General features: G+C 38.1%; 1 protein-coding gene across 5 annotated transcripts in view; it reads left to right on the top strand.

Annotated features, from left to right (window-relative positions):
• ACSL6 (acyl-CoA synthetase long chain family member 6) overlaps nucleotides 1-7,038 on the top strand; it is a 1,926,773-nt gene extending 1,919,735 nt beyond the window's left edge. For all 5 annotated transcript variants that reach the window (XM_044069184.1, XM_044069185.1, XM_044069183.1 and 2 more), the window contains one exon: nucleotides 6,289-7,038. In XM_044069184.1, the coding sequence (XP_043925119.1) occupies nucleotides 6,289-6,429 (141 nt within the window). In that variant the 3' untranslated portion in view covers nucleotides 6,430-7,038. The remainder of the gene's footprint in view (nucleotides 1-6,288) is intronic.
• The last annotated feature ends 16,073 nt before the right edge of the window (nucleotides 7,039-23,111 follow it).

Here is a 23,111-nt window from a genome sequence, read left to right as displayed (position 1 = left end):
TGTGTGTGTAGGGTTAATTCTACCTTCCAGAAACATGTTGAGTATGCCAACCCCAACCTTCCCAATCTACCTTCAGAGAAATTCAGACAGACTTCCCATAAAATTGAAAGGAGTTGTGGACATCAACATGGACTCTGGATGGTGCCTATTGGGAAGCATTATGTAGACCAACCACTTTAAGCACCAGCTGTGGTGGGCAATATCCTCTAGAAGGGAGAACATGGATTACAGTCTGAGTGTGGTGCAAGATCTCCACCACCAATAATGAACAGAACCTCCAGCTGAGATCAAGATAAAAAAAAAAAAATATATATATATATATATATATATATATATATATAATATTATTTTATTTTTAATTAATAATTAATATTATATCAAAACTAGATATAAAACAGTCATGTTTATGTATACCTACAGTTTGGGATATTGTGGATGGGCTACTAATGTTCCTCTAGATCAATAGCCTAGTATTAACCTGTGAGTCCATGAACCAATATCAGGCTAATTAGAAGTTCAATTAGTGAAGAATGTTTGGAAGAGCAGCAGATAGATCTTGTTGTCATTTATGGGGTTTGGTACCATTAAGCAAATAATGCAAAACATACTGCTGTATAACCACATCCCAACTGCATGATCTGTGTGTCAGTGTTTCCTCTGTCCACTTTTTCCTGACTTTTCCCTCACAAAGTAAAAGCTGTGTGGCAGAACCCCTGAAGCCATTATATTGCAGTGCAATACTTGCTTACTTATACTTTTTGCACAGGTTCCTCTTCTCTCTGTCTATTTAGCATTGTGAAAAAATGCCAGTTGAGGAAGATTCTTCTATCTGGACCTTACATTTGCACTGCCTGGATGCTTGCAAAGCTGTACATGTGCACACGTGCTGATCTATAGGGAGTGAGGTCCTTTATCAGCTGAAATCAGCCCACCCTGGCTATCTTGACTACTGAGACAAAACTGGGAAACAAGAATTGCATCCTACAGCAGTAATATGTTCAGAGCACAGCAAGAGAACCAGGCTTAGGAATAAGGGACTGGTAACTGAGTAAGCCAACTGGACATGCATGTCTCTTTTCGAGAATGACCCAGGAGCACTGTCTGGTCATGTGACTAGCTCAGAACCACACAGAAGGCAAACAAAGGAGATGGAATAAAACCCTGTACCCTTGACAACAAGAAAGAGCTCATTAACAATACAGAGCATTAATCCTCTTCTGCTAACTGCCAGATATAATATACTGAAAAATATCTGAAGGAAACATCATGTCCAATGGCTCGAGACACTCTCTGAAATAAACTGAGTGTACCCGGTGAGGTTTGAGAGAGGTACTTTATTATACATCTGACTGAGTATTTGGCATTTTCTTTCAGTGTAAGTAAAAAAAAAAAAACATATACTTAATCAAAGAAATTTGAAGGAGAGGTGGTAAAAAATGGGTGAAAACTTCTTGATACAAAATGTTTTGAGTAAGAACTGGGGTTATTTTATCTGTTGATCTAAAAGTTATCCAAAATATGAAAGGGCAATAGGAAGGGCAAATTCAGTAATGGGGTACACCACAATGGACTATACCAAGGAAAGAGAAGGACATGATGAAGTCATTGTTTAGACCAAATGCAAGGCACAATTACATTTTTGAAGACCACGTCTGGAGAAACAGCAAGCACCTTCAGACCTCAGTACTGCATTAGATTATTCTGCCCCAAATGTGGTGTTACCTAATTATTAAGTATTTTAACTATTTATATCACTTTACCTTTCAGTTCATATCCTGCTGCATATGAAGAATTACCTATTTATTAAGTAGTTTAAGTAATTTATTTCACTTATCTCAGTCTATTTTCTATAGATAGGCCCCTGTATCAGCTTCTACCCCCACTTTCCCTTTCTCTTCTCCATATCACACTGTTTACCTTAATTTTCACAAGATCACTATCCTATTTTGTTCTTTTACTACGTCTATTACTATTTAAACCGTGGCCTTGCTCAGAGCTGTATCTGAATTGCCTTATTTTACTGTGCAGTTACAATAGCCATTACGATAATCTCTGCTGTACATGTAACTGTGATTTTATATTTATCTGTGCATTCATGGACACTTCTCTGTCATACATTTGAGTTAATGTAATGTTTTGCACTTTATTATTGTTCCTTTTTGTGTACCACCCCCCAGGTCCCCTTTAAAAATAAGCTTTGTCCAGCAGGGCTAAACCAGTCACCATCAGAGGTGACCTTTGCCTAACATACAAGGCCATGTCAAACCCAGATTTGATGAATATGCTTCACCTCAAAAAATCTAGATCCATCAGAGCCACAAGGGCGAGAGACTTAAACCTCGACACGGCTATTAATAGGACGTGCTGGAGGGATAGATTCATCACCCAAAGACTCCCTATGCTGTGGAATAAAATCCCGGTATATGTGAGGCAGAGCACCTCGCTGGCCTTGTTCAAGAGAAATCTTGACCAATGGATGGGAGATCGCAGATATACCCCAGGGATTACCTCAGTGTCACTGCTCGACAGAGGCACAGCAAAATAATGGGTATAGTTCCCCATACTAAAGGGGTGGCGTAAGCCACAAAACTATGGGCTAGGCTTGTAAATGCCCTCGGGCAGATAGCCTAGTATGAACCTATGAACCTATGAACCTATGAACCAAAACATGCATACATACATAAATACAAAAATAAATAAGCTGATCAAGAAAGCAACATTAAATGTGGTATGTGGACTGTACCAGAGTCAGTACAGGAAAAGACTCAAAAAAACTTTAATTAAATTCAGTGGAAGATGGTCAAAGCAAAATAACTGATAACGGTATTATATTTCTTAGGACAATTACTGCAGAAAACATATCTTAGAGAAAACTGTACAAGAAAAGAAAATGCTATCTAAATCAGGAGGTGAATGGCCAAGCAAATACGACAAAATGAACATATTTTATTATTTTTATGTCCCCACCTCATGGCTGCCAACCATCTAGCCATTGTCACTTAATCATTCATTTCTCATTACCAGGATTAGAGCTGGTTGCGATGACACCATCATTCAGGCAACCACCAAGAACCTTTTCATGTTTTAGACCTACTCCCCATGTGGCTAGCATGAAGGCTTGCTACTCTTTTCCTCATGGTTATGCATGTTCCCATCTCTGCCCCATGAATACTGCCATGTGAACACAGCCTGGCAATGCCAAATAAGCCTCAGCCTCAGTGCTGCATGCCATATACCCTCTCTCCAGTGGATGTTGACATTGCAGTGAGCCAGACTGTATCTCTCCCCAGGATGACTCAGCATTGATCACTCACTGAACCCCACCATCACCTGGGTCTTCCAGCATCTAAGCTACTAAGTGATCGTGGGTCATCTGGGTTGTAGTCCAGGTTTCAGTCCTCTATGCCATGGAGCTGGGGTGACAGAAGGAACATTTTGTAGAAAGGATGATAACTCCATGAATGTGTCTGTTAGAAAAGATTTCTGGGAAAAACAATATCATAGTAGTTGGAGAATGCATAGGATAAATAAACCGGTTCTAATGAGATGTTGAGAATATATATATATATATATATATATATATATATATATATATATATATATATATATGCAGTAGACTCTGAAGTACTGCACTAAGTAGTGTGTGAATATATGAGGTTGACCATAAGCAATACTTGAAACTGGGATATGATTAAGCACTTCCAAGGCACAGCTAGAGGGACACTGTAAGACATGAGACCAAAATCCAAAAGTGTCCCAGCACCATTAGCCATTCAATAAGACTTTCAGTACATATTCCTGATAAACAATGCATTACTGTTTTATGAAATGAGCAAACCTGAATGAGAGCAAATTAATTTCTACCCATTCATTATAGGATGTATGACCACCAAACAGTCAATGCAATCATATAAAATATGACCACCAAACAGTCAATACAATCATATAAAATGAGTTCTCATTTCGCCAAGGACCTTAACTACATAGAGATTTTGTTCAATTTAACTTTGTTCAGAAGCTCATAAAATATTGGCATTTTATGGGTGTAGTTGTTAAGCTAATTCTTCTTATCAGACTTCATTTCTTTCTCCTGTCCTATTTTTATTTGAAAAAATGTCTTATTCACTGACTACATTTTTAACAAAGGAAAAGATACTTTACAAACCAAGCCCCTGCTTTCCCATGTTTCATTTAATAGGAAAAGAACAACTCAGAGAAATCAAAATTTCATTTGCTTATGAAGTTGTAATGTCTTATACAGTGTGCCAAAACAATGAAGTATGACAATAAACATAACTGGCAGCTTCGTGTTCTGGCTACGTGAATATTACCTGATGTGCTCTGCAATATATGTTGTCATTTACATGATAACTAGCGATGGCATCTTTTCTGTGGCATTCAGCTTGAGCAGCTTTTTAACCCAGCATTGAATCTTACAACACCCAGTTAAGGCAGAATATTGTCACACAGCAAATGAGAGTTGTTGCTGGCACACGGCTAATTCCTGTAATGTTTGGATATAACACATGAAGGAAGCAATAGAGTGAAGCATTCAACATTTCTGAGTAAACTTTTATTTTATGGTAATAAGCTGATGCGTAACTGCAAGGGAGAAAATATAGCAAGAAGAAAATGGACATTTTACTAACAAATATAATCCACAGCCTGGACTAATCTACCATATCAGGAGTCGGTTCTAGAACTGTATCTGTACAGCGTATATCTTAGTAATCTAGAACAATGCAGTTCTGTAGGGTGTGTCAAGAACAAAGAAGTAAGCCTGCCATTATACTGAATAGTAAGCTAAACTGTAAGACGCACATAGCACATTTATGCAATACAATAAACTGATAGCTACTGTACTAGTGGTAATAAAATCAGAGCAGAAAAAGTAATTCTAATTTTGTATGTGTATTTCTGCTTATAAGAAAGACTTAAAAAATCATCAGCTGGAGAGGAACCAAAGATAAATAATCAAAAGACTGAAAGGCTTGACAAATTTTGAATAAAACAGGCAACTTAATAATTTAGGTTTGTATATAAATGCGCTTCAGATGGCTCCCTATTGAAATGTCAACACTCAAAATGCAGTGTACAGACAAGCCGGAAAAAAAGACCGAAAACACAGGAGAGGAGCAAATCTCAAAAACTGCTCTTCTCCTTTAAACTTCTTTTTGCGGGGGGAGCAAAAGCTCACTCTGGACTCCTTCATGTGGGAACAAGCCTCCCACACTCCCCAAATTTATATATACCAACTACAAGATAGTCATATATCGGAGAAATGGGAATATTCTGAGAAACGGCATCTTGACCTTGGTTAAGTCCATTTTGTTGACCATTCAGTTTCTACATTTCAGGACTCACTCTAGTGGGTCCCAGCATTTCAAATGGTTACTGCTTCAGATTTATGATTCACATTTAAGTGAGCCTTGAACCACTGGACCTATTTAATCAAATAGGCATTCATAATGTTCCCATAACTTCTAAAACTCTTCATCATCACCTTTTTGATTAAATAGGCCCAGTGATTCAAAACTGACTAAAAATGAGTCCATAACATAAATAGATACCACGTATAACTTGATAACACATAATTTATCTGCTTTCACAAGGCTTTTAAAGATGTATTTTTGACTGAATGCACATATTTATAACCCATACTTGTAGTAGACCTTAGTTTTTTTTGCCATAACTAGGCAACCTGTAGTGAATGGTAAAGGATCATTCTGTGATTACAGAAACATATATACACACACACACACACACACACACACACACACACACACACACACACACACACACTGCTTAGTCTAAAAAATGGGGTGAAGAAGATACATAACTGCATTCTCTACCCACACTTAGGGATGGTTCTTCCACTTTCAAATTAAAAGTCCCTTACATAAAAAAGAAATACCCTTCCCAGCTACAGTAATGGCATCCCCTTCCCAGTTCTATGAGAGTCAGTGGTGGAAGAGACTATGGGTCAGTGGCCGGGGAGATTATAAAAAAGAAGCATGAGGAATGGATACATTAAAGGAAACATCATACAAGGAGAAAAGACAGAGAAAACTAATTTTCAGAGTAGGTATTCAGTCAATTAATTATTTGTCAGACCAGATTATGGATGAGTTTGAGTAAGTTTGAGATTTGACCTGATGAATAAATGCAGGACAGAAATCTTGAAATATGACAAATATTATATAATATAAATTATTATTCATCCTTGTCTGCATTAAATTTATACTGACTAACTACTAAGTCACTTTGTTTCTATCTCTTTTTTTTTAGGTTAAAGACATTTATATCTTTCCTGAAATGTTTTCTGTGCAAAATGGACTGCTAACACCGACTTTGAAAGCAAAGAGGCCTGAGTTAAGAGAACACTTTAAAAAACAAATTGAAGAGTTGTATGCTGGTATCTCTATGTAATCGTTCAGATAATCATCCCATATCAATGATTTTCACAGCAATATTATATTAATTGAAAGTCTTTGACTGCCCTTAACAACTATGTACACAGCTGATTGACCTCTTCAGATACCTTACAGTATAATCTGAAATCAGAAACTTTTCAACATCACCAGCCACAGATTTGGACTTCGTTAATCACCAGGGAATTATCTTAATCGATACAGTTACCAGTGTATGGATGGGCTATTTTTGATTTTTGAATATCTGTCACTGCAGACAGACTGTGGAAAAGAGATATTTTCTTGCACTTCAAATGTCCCTCATGCTGCAACTAATTAATATAGTATGTATCCACTTTTGAACTATTTGTTTTCTCTAAAAATGCAAGCAATTAGGAGTTTGTGTGAAGCATGCATATTATGCATGCGTTGTACCATTTGGATAGAACTTAGGCCAAAACAAGTCTGAAAAATAAAGTCACAGGCATTATATAAACATTCATCTAATGTAGAAGAGTAACAGAGCTTTAAAATATAATTTTTCATTGTAAGTGTTAATACTGTTGTTTCACAACAGTGTTGCTCTAATGACATATATAAAAATTAATAAAAAAAATATTCATCTGTCTTTTGTTCTAAGCTCAGGAATGCATTTGTTATGTAAAAATGATTGCTTTGAAATGACATGGTTTTCAAATCTGGAAATATTATATATTATATAGTATAGCCTTTAAGCTACCTCCTTAAAATAAGAAGTTTCACCAGTTCAGTAAATTTTCCAATATGTCATTTCTGACTACTGTGGAACATCTTTTTAAGTCACATTTCTACATATCTTTTTATTTTAAATCTGTTCTCCTTTCTTGCTCAGGTACTGTCACTTTCAAGTCTTATAGTTCCTGAAGTCTCTGTTTCTTGCCAAACCATTTTTTTATGTTAAATGCAGGTAACAGTCACCATTTTCATCCTCATTCACCTTCTTTACATGTGGTCAGGGTGTCCCATCAATTGCCACCAACTCTCATACCATCTGTGATAGTCATGCCCAATTATCACAGGTCTATTCTCCCACCATCATATGCATATAACACTATAAATTCATAAAGATATTTATTTCTATAACAGTATCAGTCTGTGTCCTAAAGGTATAGTGCAGAGGGTAACAGATAAGAAGTGATAACAAACTTCATCCTATAGACCTTGACTGGATAACTGGAATTCCTCAGTGTCCATCAGTACATTCTAATTCCAAAAAAACAAAAGCAGAATAAAACTTCTTGGGTCACCCCTGAAATTAGACACTTGTGCTTAATGGCTCCTAACTGGTAATAAACAACACCTCATCTTAGTGAATAAGAACATAAAATAATTCTGCCAGTCAGTCTCAGTAATCTGGGAATCACAGATAAAATGCGTAAAACAAAATGTTCAGTGTTTGTTACCAGTATAAGTCTACTGTGTGTGTGTGTGTGTGTGTGTGTGTGTGTGTGTGTGTGTGTGTGTGTGTGTGTTCCAGATATATGCATTCTTCATGTTTCTCTCTTTCTTAACTTTGCCTGCAAGGTGTCTCTTAGCCTGTAAACTCATGCCCTTTCCTTTTCCATGGGATTACTACATATTTTGGAATTGCCTTACTTTTTCCATGGTTCTTATCTGTTGTTTTGCATGTTTCTGTACCAGATGTCCCAGTTATGCAAGACACTTCTCTAGCAACTGGTTTAGTGTGTGTAGTCTTGCCATGTGAATGCAGCAGCAGTTATGTTTCTATATTCTTCTATATCCAGCAGGTCATGAAATATACTAATAAATATTTCTAGAATATTAAAATGAATTATTCTTTATGGAATTACAAATCTCTACTGATTCTAACATCAGTCAACTTGAGTACATTATTTTTTTTACCACTGGCTGTAGTTTAAAAATTAAATGAAAATGCTATGTTGTTATCATTTTTTGTTTGTTCTTTAATTACCATTACCAAGTATGGCAGTCAGACTACAATCCAGATCAGACTAGCACCATTGTTCTAACACGCTGCTACCACATCCAGATCAGACTAGCACCATTGTTCTAACACGCTGCTACCACAACCAGATCAGACTAGCACCATTGTTCTAACACGCTGCTACCACATCCAGATCAGACTAGCACCATTGTTTTAACACGGTGCTACCACATCCAGATCAGACTAGCACCATTGTTCTAACACGGTGCTACCACATCCAGACCACACTAGCACCATTGTTCTAACACGGTGCTACCACATCCAGATCAGACTAGCACCATTGTTCTAACATGGTGCTACCACATCCAGATCAAATTAGCACCATTGTTCTACCACAGTGCTACCACATCCAGATCAGACTAGCACCATTGTTCTAACATGGTGCTACCACATCCAGATCAGACTAGCACCATTGTTCTAACATAGTGCTACCACATCCAGATCAGAATAGCACCATTGTTTTAACACACTGCTACCACATCCAGATCACACTAGCACCATTGTACTAACACGGTGCTACCACATCCAGATCAAATTAGCACCATTGTTCTACCACAGTACTACCACATCCAGATCAGACTAGCACCATTGTTCTAACATGGTGCTACCACATCCAGATCAGACTAGCACCATTGTTCTACCACAGTGCTACCACGTCCAGATCAGACTAGCACCATTGTTCTAACACGTTGCTACCACATCCAGATCACACTAGCACCATTGTTCTAACACGGTGCTACCACATCCAGATCAGACTAGCACCATTGTTCTAATACGATGCTACCACATCCAGATCAAATTAGCACCATTGTTCTAGTATGGTGCTACCACATCCAGATCAGACTAACACCATTGTTCTAACACGGTTCTACCACATCCAGTTCAGACTAGCATCATTGTTCTAACACGGTGCTACCACATGATCATGCCTCACTCCCAGTGGTCCCATCTTCATGCTTAAGAAACAAGAAAGATATTCAAGTATAGAGATTGCAAAGGCCTTAGTTCTTATCCTGTACCGAACAGAGTAACTCCATTTCTTATTTTATTTTTTAATTTATTCATCTCTTAACTGAGCAAGTGAACTGGTCATTAAGAAGCCTTTATAGTCATACCCTGGGCACAAATGCAAATGTAAATGCAATATATGTGGACACAGAGTAGCCCATCAATCAGTATGCTTTTGGGAGGACACCAGAGAAGAACCACATAGACATGGGAAAAAATGCAAACTCTACATAAACTGTAAGTAGTGATGGGAATTGATCCATAGACCATGTGAGGCAAAGAGTTCAACCCCTGAGGCACCTTGTTGCCTAAGGTATCCATGCTCCATTCCTTGGAAGGATCTAGTTGTCATGAGAATGTATACATGGATCAAGCATTCTGTTGTGCTGCTTTCCTGCTCCTTGCTCTCCATGTAGTGTGCTGCTTATATAATCTTTATAAGTTTGCACAGATAATTGTGTTAAATGAGGTGATGGCAGTGTAGTGAACTGTTCACATTCTGTGCTGAAAATGAAGAGAGACCCAATGGAGTTGTCACCCCCCCCCCCCCAATTTTTGGAAACAGCCAGCCTATCCTATGGCAATTTTGCAAGAGTGCTGATAAGGTAAAGAAACAGAGCAAGAAACATTCATTCTGCAGTGCAGACATATCTCAGAAATGAAAAATATTAAATTATAAGGAGTTGTCTGTCTTTAATACCTGTTATTTGTCTGATGCTGGAGGTGTCTGCAAGACAAAACTAGCACCAATAAAATCAGTCAGGTCATGTATATGACTAATACAAGAAAGTAGTGACACTGTGAGGAAAACAAGAAAGTGACCTGTGATATTCCAGATGGTTTACTGGGAAACTGAAATTAAGCCTACAGTGCTGATCAATTTACATTTCTATAAATAAGAAAATACATACACAATGATAGTCCAGTCCCTTTTTGCTAATACCTACATGGATCAGTTGGTATAAACAACTCTAATTTATACAAATCAGTACAAGACCATTGGCTTTTACAATCCTTCACTCAGGTCTAAAGACCATCTTTCAGTTCCCATATAAAGTAAAGCTAATTACAATTCTCAGAAGTCATATCAATGCATAATCTAAATGAATTCTGTAACACAGTATTCTTAAAGGTCTTAGATCAAGAAAACATCAGGTTTTGGCAAGCATGCAAAGTCTGAAGGTAATGCTACTCAATGCTAGAAGTCTAAACCTCAAAATGCACTCTCTCGAGGCACTCCTAAAAATGGAGAACAAGATATCTGTGCAGTAACTGAGACCTGGTTCAAGGCTCTAGAGAGCACCCCTACAATTCCAGGCTACAACTCTTACCACACTTTTCAGCCACCAAACCAGGATCGAAACACTAAAGGTGGAGGGGTGTCCATATCACCAAGGATATTCACACCACCAGGTTAGTTGCCCAACACAATGTGTCTGAAATTTTCCAGGTGCAACTAACACTAGGTAACACTGCAATCCAAATTGTAGCTTGCTACAGATCCCCCACCATGCCCCAAGATTCTCACTACACCTTTCTAAACATACTGGAAAATATTAATATACAACCAAACACCCTAATACTGGGTGATTTCAATTACCCTGCCATTAACTGGGAAAACTACTCGTGTACCAACACCTTTGCCCAATGGTTCTTGGAATTCGTAAATTCCAATGCCCTGGATCAACTAATCCATAGTCCCACCAGGGGCACCAATATCCTAGACCTGGTCATTACCAACATGGGAAATCGATGCTCCACACATATGGTCACCCCCTCATTGGTCAGGTCATATCATAAGCTAATCACCCTTAACATCCACATCCCACCCCCACCCCCAGTACGGAAACCTCCATAAAAAACTTCTCCAAAGCCAACTTCATGCTACTCAAGTCAGAAGTTACAAACTTCATGACACCCATATAGACGGGAACTGAAAGTTTGACTGCTGAGTCCTACACTAAGGCACTGTTTGAGCACATCCACTCATGCCATCCCAAATAGAACCAAGATGGTCTCCTCCAAAAAAAAGGAAGCCAATCTGGTGGTCCCCTGCCATAAACAAACTTTACAACAAAAGGAAGAAACTGTTGCAGAAAAGAGGAAAATCCCAGGATGCAAAAAACTCCCTTACCAGCCTCAGTAAGAAGCTGAGATCCCTCATAAAATCCTCCAAAGCTAGTTATGAAAATAAAATTGCCAAAGATTCCAAAGACAACCACAAGGCATTCTATAACTATGTCAAGAATCTAAATGGCAATGCTCAGATCTGCTCTGAGCTACAATAGAATGGCATTAAATATACTGATCCCAGGATATTGCCAATATCCTGGCAGATCGATTCAGTGCCAACTTCAACACCCTCTCACCCCTTAAATGGCCCATCCCAATACCAGAAGATTGCCAAATTCTGGTAATAACGGCCACACAGGTAAAAAATGCACTATCCAAAGCTATGGGACCAGATGACATCCCGGGCTGTGTACTACATGAACTACAAAATGAACTGGCACCTCACCTAAGTTTCATGTATAATCATACCCTCACCTCAGGCTTCGTGCCCACTGAGTGGCGCAAAGCTACAGTTATCCCACTCCACAAGGGGGGATCCACCTTGGATCCCGGAAACTATCACCCCATCAGTCTGATGAGCCTGATCTGCAAGGCCATGGAACGTATTATCATGGAACCTACAAACAAAGACATTAGCAACCATCAAACACTGGACCCCACCCAGTTTGGGTTTGTGAAGGGACGATTTTGTCTCCTGAACCTGACTGACTTCTTCAAATCAGTCTCCAGAGCCGTGGACGAGGGTAAGGCAATCCACAAAGCCTATCTGGACCTCACCAAGGCCTTTGACACCATCCCCCACCCAGGAATCATAGATAAACTTACTAAGCTGGGCATTAATCCCTACATCACTCAATGGGTTGCCAACTGGCTTACTGACAAAACCCACACTGTAAAAGTAGCTGACTCCAAATCCAGCTCCAGACAAGTGACAAATGGAGTACCTCAGGGTTCAGTCCTGGGACCTCTCTTGTTTGGCATCTACTTCTCTGAAGTACAGGCCAACACTAAGGGACTCTGGCTAACAAAGTTCACAGATGACTGCAAACTTGGAGCCATTACTGAATCCCCAAATAATGTGGATACTCTACAAAAAGGCCTTACAGAAACATGCTTGGTGCCAGAGCCATGGGCTCAAGCTCAATGCCAAGAAATGTATAGTTATCCCCTTTGGGAAAAAACATGTACCCATGAATTACCACATAGGTGGCAGTACACTAAACACCAAAAGTGTGATAAGAGACTTAGGGATACAGGTGGACAGTGGTCTCACCTTCGATAACCACATTGCCACAACAGTCATGAAATCCTTCTATGTGGCACACCTCATCACTAAGGGCTTTTCATCCAGAAAAAAAGGAGGTCATTGTCCTACTGTACTCATCCCCCATTAGACCCATTATAGAATACAACGCCCCATTTGGTATGTACCTCTCAAGACATTTGCAACAACTGGAAAGGCCACAGAAATACCTCACAGGCCTAAAGCAGGTGCCCTATGCTGACCGCCTTAAAAAACTCCAGCTATACTCTGTTGCATATCGTCTACTCAGAAGTGATCTCTGCTTAACATACAAGTCCATGTCAAACCTAGAGCTGTTGGACATGCTACACTTAAAGAAATCCCAATCCCTCAGAGCCACACGCTCCAGGGATCTAAACCTTGTCATCACAATAAACAAAACATGCTGGTGGGATAGATTCCTGATCCACAGACTCCCCAGACTCTGGAATAGACTGCCCATACATGTCAAGCAGAGCGCCTCTTTGGCTCTCTTCAAAAGGAACCTTGATGATTGGATGGGAGAAAGGAAATTCACCCCGGGGATCACGTCAGTTGCCCTGCTAGAAAGGGTTCAGGGAAGTAAATAGTGTGGGAAGAAAGAGCCAGGAAATTGTTATGGCTAGGCTTGTATAGGCCCTAGGGCCGATAGCCTAGTACCAACCTATGAAACTAATTCCCTTAGCCCTTTGTGCACTGGGGTCAGAACAAGCATTCTAATGTCTCAGCTAGTCATGTTACTACATATACCGTCTGGTTTATACACTTACACATATGATATATCAACATATGCATACACACACGCGCATGCTCACACACACACACACAAACACACACACACACACACACATATCCACACCTTCGCGCCCACGCACACACACACACACACACACACACACACACACACACACACACACAACACAGCTTAGTCCATCAGCCAGTAGTCTTATTTCTCCCCTTACAATGAGTAGTTTAATCAAAATAGCAAAGTGCTATTTTACTTGAAACTTCCCCTTTGCCCTGCACTTAAAAATATCGCATTATCTCATATATTACTCTGACTCTGAGCTGTGGTGCTCTTGAAGATTATTTTAAAATGAAGGAAGGATAAAGACAAAAATACATTTCTGTATTTTCTCTTTTTATAAGATGTTATAGACTATATAAACAGTATTTTATGGGAAATTGCTTCATCAGTTCATCACAGTATTTTCTTAGAACGACATCATGATAAAGTGCACCAAACATTTTCATACACATTACACACACATGCATATAGACACATAAACACACACACATGCACAACAAAAATATACAAATCCAAAGCAAACAAAACCCTGGAGTTTCCTTTAGCCAGCCAACAGTGTTCAGACTTGCTGTTTATAACTCAACAGCATATTCCAGGGATGAGCCTCAAGGTAGCCACAAAAATGGACAAATTAAGCAAAAGAAAACATTACCTCAGACCAAGAGTACACTAGTGACCATAACAAATGTATCTATAAACAGAAAACATGACAGAAAAAAGTAAATGCATATTTTATTTATTTATTTATTTATTTAGGTTTGTTGATCTGTTGATTGTCCCGTGGTAGTGATGCTGCGGTAGCATTGTCACCTCACAGCAAGACGTTGTCCCATTCGATTCTCAGCTAGAGCTTCTTCTGTGTGGAGGCATGCGTGAATGGGCATGCCTTCATTGAAGGCTGTGCATCAGGGCTGGTAACTCGGCACGTAAAAATCCACTACCAAACATTAGCGGATCGAAGTTCCGCTGTGGTGACCCCTAACCGGGATAAGCCAAAAGACAGAACATTTAGGTTTGTTGATCGGGGTAATGGCCTGTTCCACTTCCACTGTGGAACTAATTCTGCCACATCTTGGAAGTTACAGAGGGATTATGATAAACAATTTCAAAAGTAGACCAGAGAAAGCAAAATATTACACTACTGGCAACTGCATCAATGACTCCTGACATTAACAATGAGTTGTTTATTATAAATAGAGCTGCAAACTCGGAACTGTAACTGAGATGTAAAACTGTATAACATCTGTACAAATTGGCAAAGAATAGGTTGAGGTTGAAGAGAGACAGAAACCAGATAGAGACGCTTGTTTAAAATGTATCTTGTGGATAGAATGTAATCAGTCATTCAGCAGTCCTTCTAAAGTTTATTATTAACTGTTATTTTCACTGGCTAAAGCTGAAGTAAGACAGATTGCTGTACTTCAGTGTTCATAGGCTCATAGATTATTACTAGGCTAACTGCCCTTGTGGGTCATTTTAAGCCTAGAAGCCTAGCCAACTACCCCATGTGAGAATCAAACCCTGCACCTTGTGTTTGCAAGGTAAACACCCTAGCCATTATGCCAACCTCCCACCCATTCTTTGAGGTACTACAGCCTGTTCTCCATATGACATATTCAGTCTCACTATACTAAAGATCTCAATTATACTTATCAGATTTCAAGGGAAAACCGAGATGGTGGTTCATTGTACTTTTGTGTTATACTATGTAGCAATTAAAATATATTCACGGTTTCTGAAATAAATCAAAATGTTAGACATACAATTGTACAAAGAATGACCACTGCACTGCAAAATATTGACTGACTATAACCACCTTAGCAGGTAATATTATCACAAGTGCACATTAATTACTAGTACCAGGCAACCAGCTCTATCATTCACATGTCTTGGAATCCTGTTAAGTAATGTCTTACCAGGGGTATCCTCCAAAGGGGCTGCCCCACCTTTCCTGGAGGTCTAAGCAGGCTGTTCTCAATTACCTTTTTCCTGAGGCACTAGTGAGACACAGTGATATAACAGCACTGCTACCTCAGATTGTTTGATTCCATTGTCCAGGTCCCTCTTGGATATCTTCAGTGTGGAGTATACATGTCTTCCTTGTGTCAGTGGATGCTTTTGCCAGGGTCATCCATTTCTTACTTCATACCAAAGAAATGCAAATTGGTGACCTGATGATTTTCTAAATTGTTTGTGTAAGTGCGTCTATCCCTCTCTCCCTCTCTCTCTCTCTATATATATATATATATATATATATATATATATATATATATATATATAGATATATACATGTATATACATATAGCTGGATTTGTCTCCCTCTGTGTGTATATATATACATATATAGTTTCACTTCATAATCTCGAATTACTGAAATCCCAAATTTCTATAAAGTCAAAATTACAAAAGCAGGAACTGTCACAATCCCACATCTTAGAATCCTGTATCTAAAAGACTGAAATACCATTTACTTCAAAATCTTGAAAAAAACCCTAAAATGCTTTATTGATAAATCAAAACTACCAGTCCCGTTACTTGTAACTTAAACGTCCAGAATACCACCACGAACAGCTTCACCTTCATAATCTAGTGCTGATAGCAGAATACGTGTTATAGACCACAACTCGCCCTGCAAGATCTAAACAAATGTAAATGTAAGCAATTCAACTTGGAGGACTACATATTGTACATGGTACTTCTAAAACTGTTCTGCAGGCACTCCTGCACATCCAAATAATTAACGCGAACATAAATAGTATATTCCTCATCCAGACAACATAACCATCTGCGCCTCATACCATTATTTAACATTTCCTCTGCTTCAAAACTCATTTTGGAACTGCCTTCCAAACGAAAATGCAAAATGATATGCCTCTTTATATTTTTAGAAGCCTAGATATAGCCATGATGAAATCCAGACATGTATAGGATGCACTATTCTTCAGTACAGTCTCAAATTGGCTGTGCATTTTAATCACATAACATCTCTTAGGGGAAGGCGGGTTTCCGCAGGCCATACGAACTCTTAATTCATCAACTCTGTCTTGCTCTCTGGCTAAGACAGTCATTAGAACAGCTAGATCAGTTGCTTTCTGGCCCAAGAGAGATTTTAAATGGCGATGCCAGGCCTCAACACTATTTTGGGTCCGGGGTAGAAATAAAGTATTTCATTCATGCACGTTTCAAAATGTAACAGGGAATAAGGGGGGAAATCTACTAAAACCAGTAGTTCTGGTGCAGAATTTGCGAAGTCTTCCCAGCAAGTACCAGTCAGAAAAGTATGTTAATAACTCCTTCCGTTCAATAGGAAACACGTGCTTGAGCTCAATGTACTTAACACATCAGCTTCCGGCAAGAATGCTAATCCAACCAAACATCTGACATGTAATTGGAAAGCCATGTTAGTCTTATACACATGAACTAAACCTAACTGTTGAACCTTTCACCAAATGTTCTGCCCAAAATGGAAAAGGCAACCTTTAGGTATGACACCATGTAAATTTAAAGCAACACTATGGCAGCTATCTCAAAATCACTGAGAATGTACTTGACATTTATTTCAAACTCATGTCCATTAAGCAATTGCAGTACACAGCTCCACATGAAATTATAGGACTTTTATGACTTTTGTCATTAAACAAAACATGAGAGGCACACTCTTATGGAAGCCACCATACTTTAGCAAACCATGTATGCTATAAAGCTGATGACAGATTATTCCCTTATAAAAGAATGTACTATCTACTAGCCAAATGGTTGCAGTGCTGAGATCCAGTAAGTCCTGACTAGTAGAAAAAACTAAAACAGTTGTATCGGTAGATACATCATTCATAGATTTGCTGACAAAGACGCCTGACTTTGTAGGGAAATCATTCATGTTTATATCTAGCAGTGTAACCATCTGTTCAGTACCTGACTTACATTCCTTCCTCCGGACCCTTCCTACTTGCTGTAACTGTGCTTTCCTAGCAGGTAAACTGGATGTTATACTAGAAGTTGTTGCAGCTAAAACATCATCAACTATGAGGCAGGGTGTATCCCGGTAGAATTGTGACTGTAGCTTTAACTCTGCACACATCCTATAACACTCCACCTCACTCGGATTTCCAGAATGCGTATGTTTAACAATTTTTAGCAGCTTTTCACCATCTGGTACACCTACAGATACTGTTCTTTCCTACATTTGTCAGAATGCTTTAATTTGCAGCTCTAGTAAGTCTTTTCTTTTACCACTGTCTCCCTCTGAATAACACACTCGTCTAATAGTAGAATAGGTTTGCCTTTTTGGGACATTCAAAAACGAAAAGGTGAAAAACGGAGACCACCAACCAGAAGTTCAAGTTAAGCTTTATTTTAATAACGCTACCAAATGCCACACGTTTTCATCTAACTACCATAGACTTCTTCAGATATCAAAAACACAATGCAAAAAAATCCTCCCATTTTATAGGCATAGCAGTATGGTGTACCAATCAAAGTCATCCACCAATTAATTAATTAAAAACAATTATAATGTGGTTAAAATAGAATTCAATATTACATGAAACTCATAATACCCCCATAAAAATCATACAAAAAATAAAATAATTATATAAAAATGCAGCAATTGTGTAAAAAATCATCTTAGTACATATATACATAAATATTTATACATATATTAAAACCTTACGCAAACCTATTAAAACCAATACATTAACACCCTCTAGTGGCCAAGAAGATTATAAAATTCTAACAAATAAAACCAAAAGTACTCTACAGGTCTCAGCATTTAAGAAATCTTACCAAAATGACAAATGCATAAAATAAAGATACAAAAATTGTAAACAATCTATATAATGATGGTTTGACAGAAATATGTTGTCAAATCAGTGTTTAGCAGCTCTGAGTTTCAATAATGGGGCTATATTAATATTCTCATTGAGCCCTGGGTCCCTACCTGCATCTAGGGTTACTTGCCAATAAAGTTCCCTGTATTCCAACAGGTTTTTCCAGGGCCCACCCCTGTTATCCACTTGAACGTCTTCAAGAATGAAAAAAACTAAACTTTGCCTGTTTACAAACCAATATATGTTTAAACAGAGGATTTCTCTCATTCTTAGTCCTAATCTCACGTGTGTTCATAAATACGTCTTCTAATCTTTCGCTCCGTCTTACCAATATAAAATGCACCACAAAGGGAGCAAGTAGCTAAATAAACCCCTTTTACACTGTTACAATTGAAATGGGACATACCACCAATCTTCCTATCTCTACTAGCAATGTAAAGATTGTCACAGTGCACAATGTATTGACATGGGAACAAGCCCCACAACGGTACGTCCCTTTTCGTTTGCCACTAACATTCATTGGTCTTCTGTGTTGTTCAAGAAGGTTTTTCAAATTCCTCCCCTTCTTAAAAGTAAACTTCAAGGGGGACAGTTTTGCCAGAGGTAAATCAGTAAGTTCTAAAAACTTATTCCATTCTGTTCTAAGTTGTTACAACAGAGAAAATCCTTATTATACTCTGTAATAAAAGCCCTGTTGTTCTCAACCCTATCTGTTTTTTTGCTAGCCTGCTCACATTCACCAACAGATCTCATTCCTAAAACTGGACAAAATTTTCCTCCTCTGTTAGAAAGGATGTCGATTCTAATATCATATAAGAACTCAGCCGGGTATCCCCTTTCCCTAAAAAGATGGTCAAGGTAGTCACTTTCAACCCACTATCACATGAGGTCATCCTGCTAGCAGGAATGTATTGCCCCCTCACCAAACTCTTTTTTTTGAAACATAGGGTGGGAACTGTTGAAGTGTAAAACAAGAGTTTGAATAGGTGTTTTTTCAGAAAATTTTAGATTTAATACTCCCCTTTTCCGTCTTTTCAATTGATACATCTAGGAAATGTAATGTGTTTTTAGAGACAGTGTTAGTAAAATGTAAGAAGTTAGTAGTTGTTTTAATATATAGCAAAAATTCCTGTAACTTTTCATCGGACCCCACCCAAAACAAACAAATATCATCCAGGAATCTGACATATTGCAACCAACAATTCCTAAATTCTGATTCCATAATAAACCTCTTTTCCCACCAAGCCAATACTACATTGGCGTATGTGGGGGCACAATTGGCCCCCATCGCTACGCCCTTAATTTGGTGGAAAAATTCTTGGGACAGTGTTGTTTTATACACAGCACCAACAGTTCCTGGCACAAAATATATTTCAGCCTGCATTATGATTGTAAAACACACAATTTTCTCAGTAGGAACAGTGCAGTCGAATCCTATACTTTTCAAGTGCTTGAACTTTCGCAATTTCAAAATCCACGCTTGTAGACTTTCGCGATTGTAGCAGTTCGACTTTATAGTCTCAGTTTACTCAAATTTGGGATTTCAGTAATTCGAGATTATGAAGTGAAACCATATATATATATATATATATATATATATATATATATATATATATATATATATGAATGAATGTGCACACTATATATGCATGTGTGTGTGTGTGTGTGTGTGTGTGTGTGTGTGTGTGTGTGTGTGTGTGTGTGTGTGTGTGTGTGTGTGTGTATGTACATTCTAACATCAGAAAGGTCTTAACAGCATTTTATTTAGTAGTTCTCACCAATGTTCAGCTCTTTTCTCACAAACAGCATTAACAGCAGCCAGTGGCCATCACAGGAAGTGCAAACACCTTTAAACCTTGTTAACATTAAACTGAGTTTTTGAATAAAATGGCTGAATGAGTATTTAAGTGCTTTTAAAGCTGTTTGCCCTTCCCACTGTTATTTTGCAGGGACAATCTCTGTATTGCAGGTTACATATGTTACAGCTCCTAAAACTGAAAAACACTTAGAGCTCCTATATTTTTTCTAACTTTGGTAGTACATGGGAATTGGTAAAACACCATGCACTGTAAAGAAATATGCGTGGGTCTCTCAGATCACAACCCAACTTATGTGGTCTAACACAGATGTCTCTTCATTTTCACTCTAGAGTTGAATTTCTTACCATCCATGTATTGAACACATAGCAAACTGGTTCCGATCACAGATCATAATTCTCAACATTTTATTGATTATTAGAAAGTGCCATTTAAAGACCCATTTCATGACAGACATTAAAACACATCTCATGTAGCATTAGTGCTGTTTATCATCAACCCAGAAATACCCTCATAGTTCATTACTGTTGCATTTTGAGTATCCAGCAATACCTCAGGGAAAGTCTGAAAAATTATCAAACTCAGATTTAAGCTCATCTTCCATATAGTCACTGCTGGATTTAGGCATAAACTAAACAAGGTACAGTTTAGGACCTCACAGTCTAAAGGAGTCTCTCAAAATGTTAGAATTTTTGTGATTTAATATAGCTTTAGTTATTTCATATGTGAAAGTCCCCATAAACTGATATCCTATTAATAAATGTTTTGAAACTGAATCATTAAAGGCAGGTTTTCAAAGTTCTTCTAATGGAGTAACACTTGCCTAAACACCAGACAGTTTTTTATACATCTTGACAGCATTTTTCTCAAGTTCAGTTGTTACCCAGCCTTATTCCCTGTTAGTTCTTGTCTAAAAGGGTCTCTACAGCTTCCCATATCTTAGACCCACATCAGAGACCTCAACCTCATTACCACAATTAACAGAACGTGCTGGAGAGACATGTTCATAACCCAGAGACTGCCCCTGCTATGGAACAGACTTCCCATACATGTCAAACAAGGCACCTCACTGGCCCCCTTCAAGAGAAATCTTGATGAGTGGATGGGAAATAGAAATTTCACCACGGGGTTCACTCCAGTGGCTCTGCTTGACAGAGGCAGTGGGAACTAAGGTCGGGTGGCACGACGCTAGGGTAATCTTATGGGCTAGTCTTGTAAAGGCTCCAAGGCCATTAGCCTAGTACACACCTGTGAACCTCTGAACCTATGTCTAAATCCAGCACTGCATATACTTAATGTATTTCTAAACTGAATGGTCTCTATACAATAATCTTTAATGAAAATTAATCTAACCCTTTGTCTTTATCAGAACACACTTGGATTGTAATTCTGTACTTACTTTCTTAACCAAGTTAATCCACTAGATACAATCGGGTTCACCCATGACCAATGGTCTAGTTGATTAACTTGCTTAGACTCACACCCCCATATACATGGAGACTGAGGGACCCGAACCCAGAAGTACAGAGTGAAGTTCATTAACAGCTTCTAGCCCTAATGCCTTGTCCTAAGAGATGTCAGTTGTTTGCTTTCAACACCATTAAAATATCACAAACAAAGCATTATGGTGAGATGTATATGAGCAATCCATTTGCATGGTTGCCATGGGTGTAACAGACTTGCCTTTAAACGTCAGAAAGAAGGCATTACCAAAAGACTGTTCTAGTACTTCTATATTATAATCTGGCTTTTGGTTTTGCAGTACTATTTTTTCAAGGGAGAGGGCAATATTTATCATCTGGTTAACTTTATGCTCTGTTTATAGCACATGTGGAAAGTTTCCAGCTGTCCACGTATAAAAGCTTGAAAATAAACACTGATGTGGCAGGCTGTATTTTTTTTTTTTGTCATTTTTGCTTTAATTTTATGAAATGTTCTGTGTGGTTCCAGTGACAGAATCAGTAATGTAGAACTTCACATATAGCAGGGCATGTTCGCTCAGTACTCGATTTAATTTGTTTGAACTTACAGAATATTTAACAAGTATAAAATTACATTCTCAAAGCTAGAAATTACTTGTTCTCTTCTCAGTGCATATGTATTGTTTGTAAAATGCAAAAACATACAAAAAGCTTTTTTCTGTTAATCTTTTCTTGAATTAAATATATATACAACCATTTCTCAGGCAAAATAAGTAGTGCAATATCTTAACATCTTATTAAAGTGAATTTTGATGTATCTCAATTAGTCAAAAATGTAGGTCATCTAATGAATTCAAGGAAAAAAAAAAGATTCACCTAAGATCCCTGTCCTTCCCTTAAAATCATGCAACATACTTCAACTTCTGGATTGGACTTTCTTAAAAGCATTGTGTCCTTGTTTCCTTCAAGTATTTTGAGTGACACCAGAAAACTGACATGTTGCTGTGGAGATATCACAAACATGTTCTTGTGTAACCTACATTGAACCCTGCATAACCCATCACGTTTGATGCCTTGGTCAGCCTTGGGCAATTACATGAACATTCATCTTCAAAGACTTTAAATGTCATTATAAAATCTCTTCATGCACATTTTATAGTACGTTTATAATCCTATCACTTGCAACCTCCACACACAAGTTAAACCTATTTTAAACGTCTCAAGATGTAACTTCTATGACATTATTTTTGTGTTTTTGCAATATGTTCATTACTTCTATCTTTCTGAAACAGGGAGGAACTATATACTCTAACAAAAATATTCCCAGAGCTCTGAAAACTGCTAATATCACCTCCTGACACCTCTTGTATATGTATGTCAAAATATATCCAAATGTTCCAAATGTCAGAATACACCCACATGTCCTGTATGTCTCCTTATAGATCTATCAAAATAGGTTTC

The sequence above is a fragment of the Protopterus annectens genome, chromosome 4.part0, assembly GCF_019279795.1.
Source record: "Protopterus annectens isolate FY-2018-M chromosome 4.part0, PAN1.0, whole genome shotgun sequence".
Taxonomy (NCBI): domain Eukaryota; kingdom Metazoa; phylum Chordata; order Ceratodontiformes; family Protopteridae; genus Protopterus; species Protopterus annectens.
The sequence above is the reverse complement of the archived record's forward strand: the minus strand, read 5'-3'. Positions and strand labels throughout refer to the sequence as shown.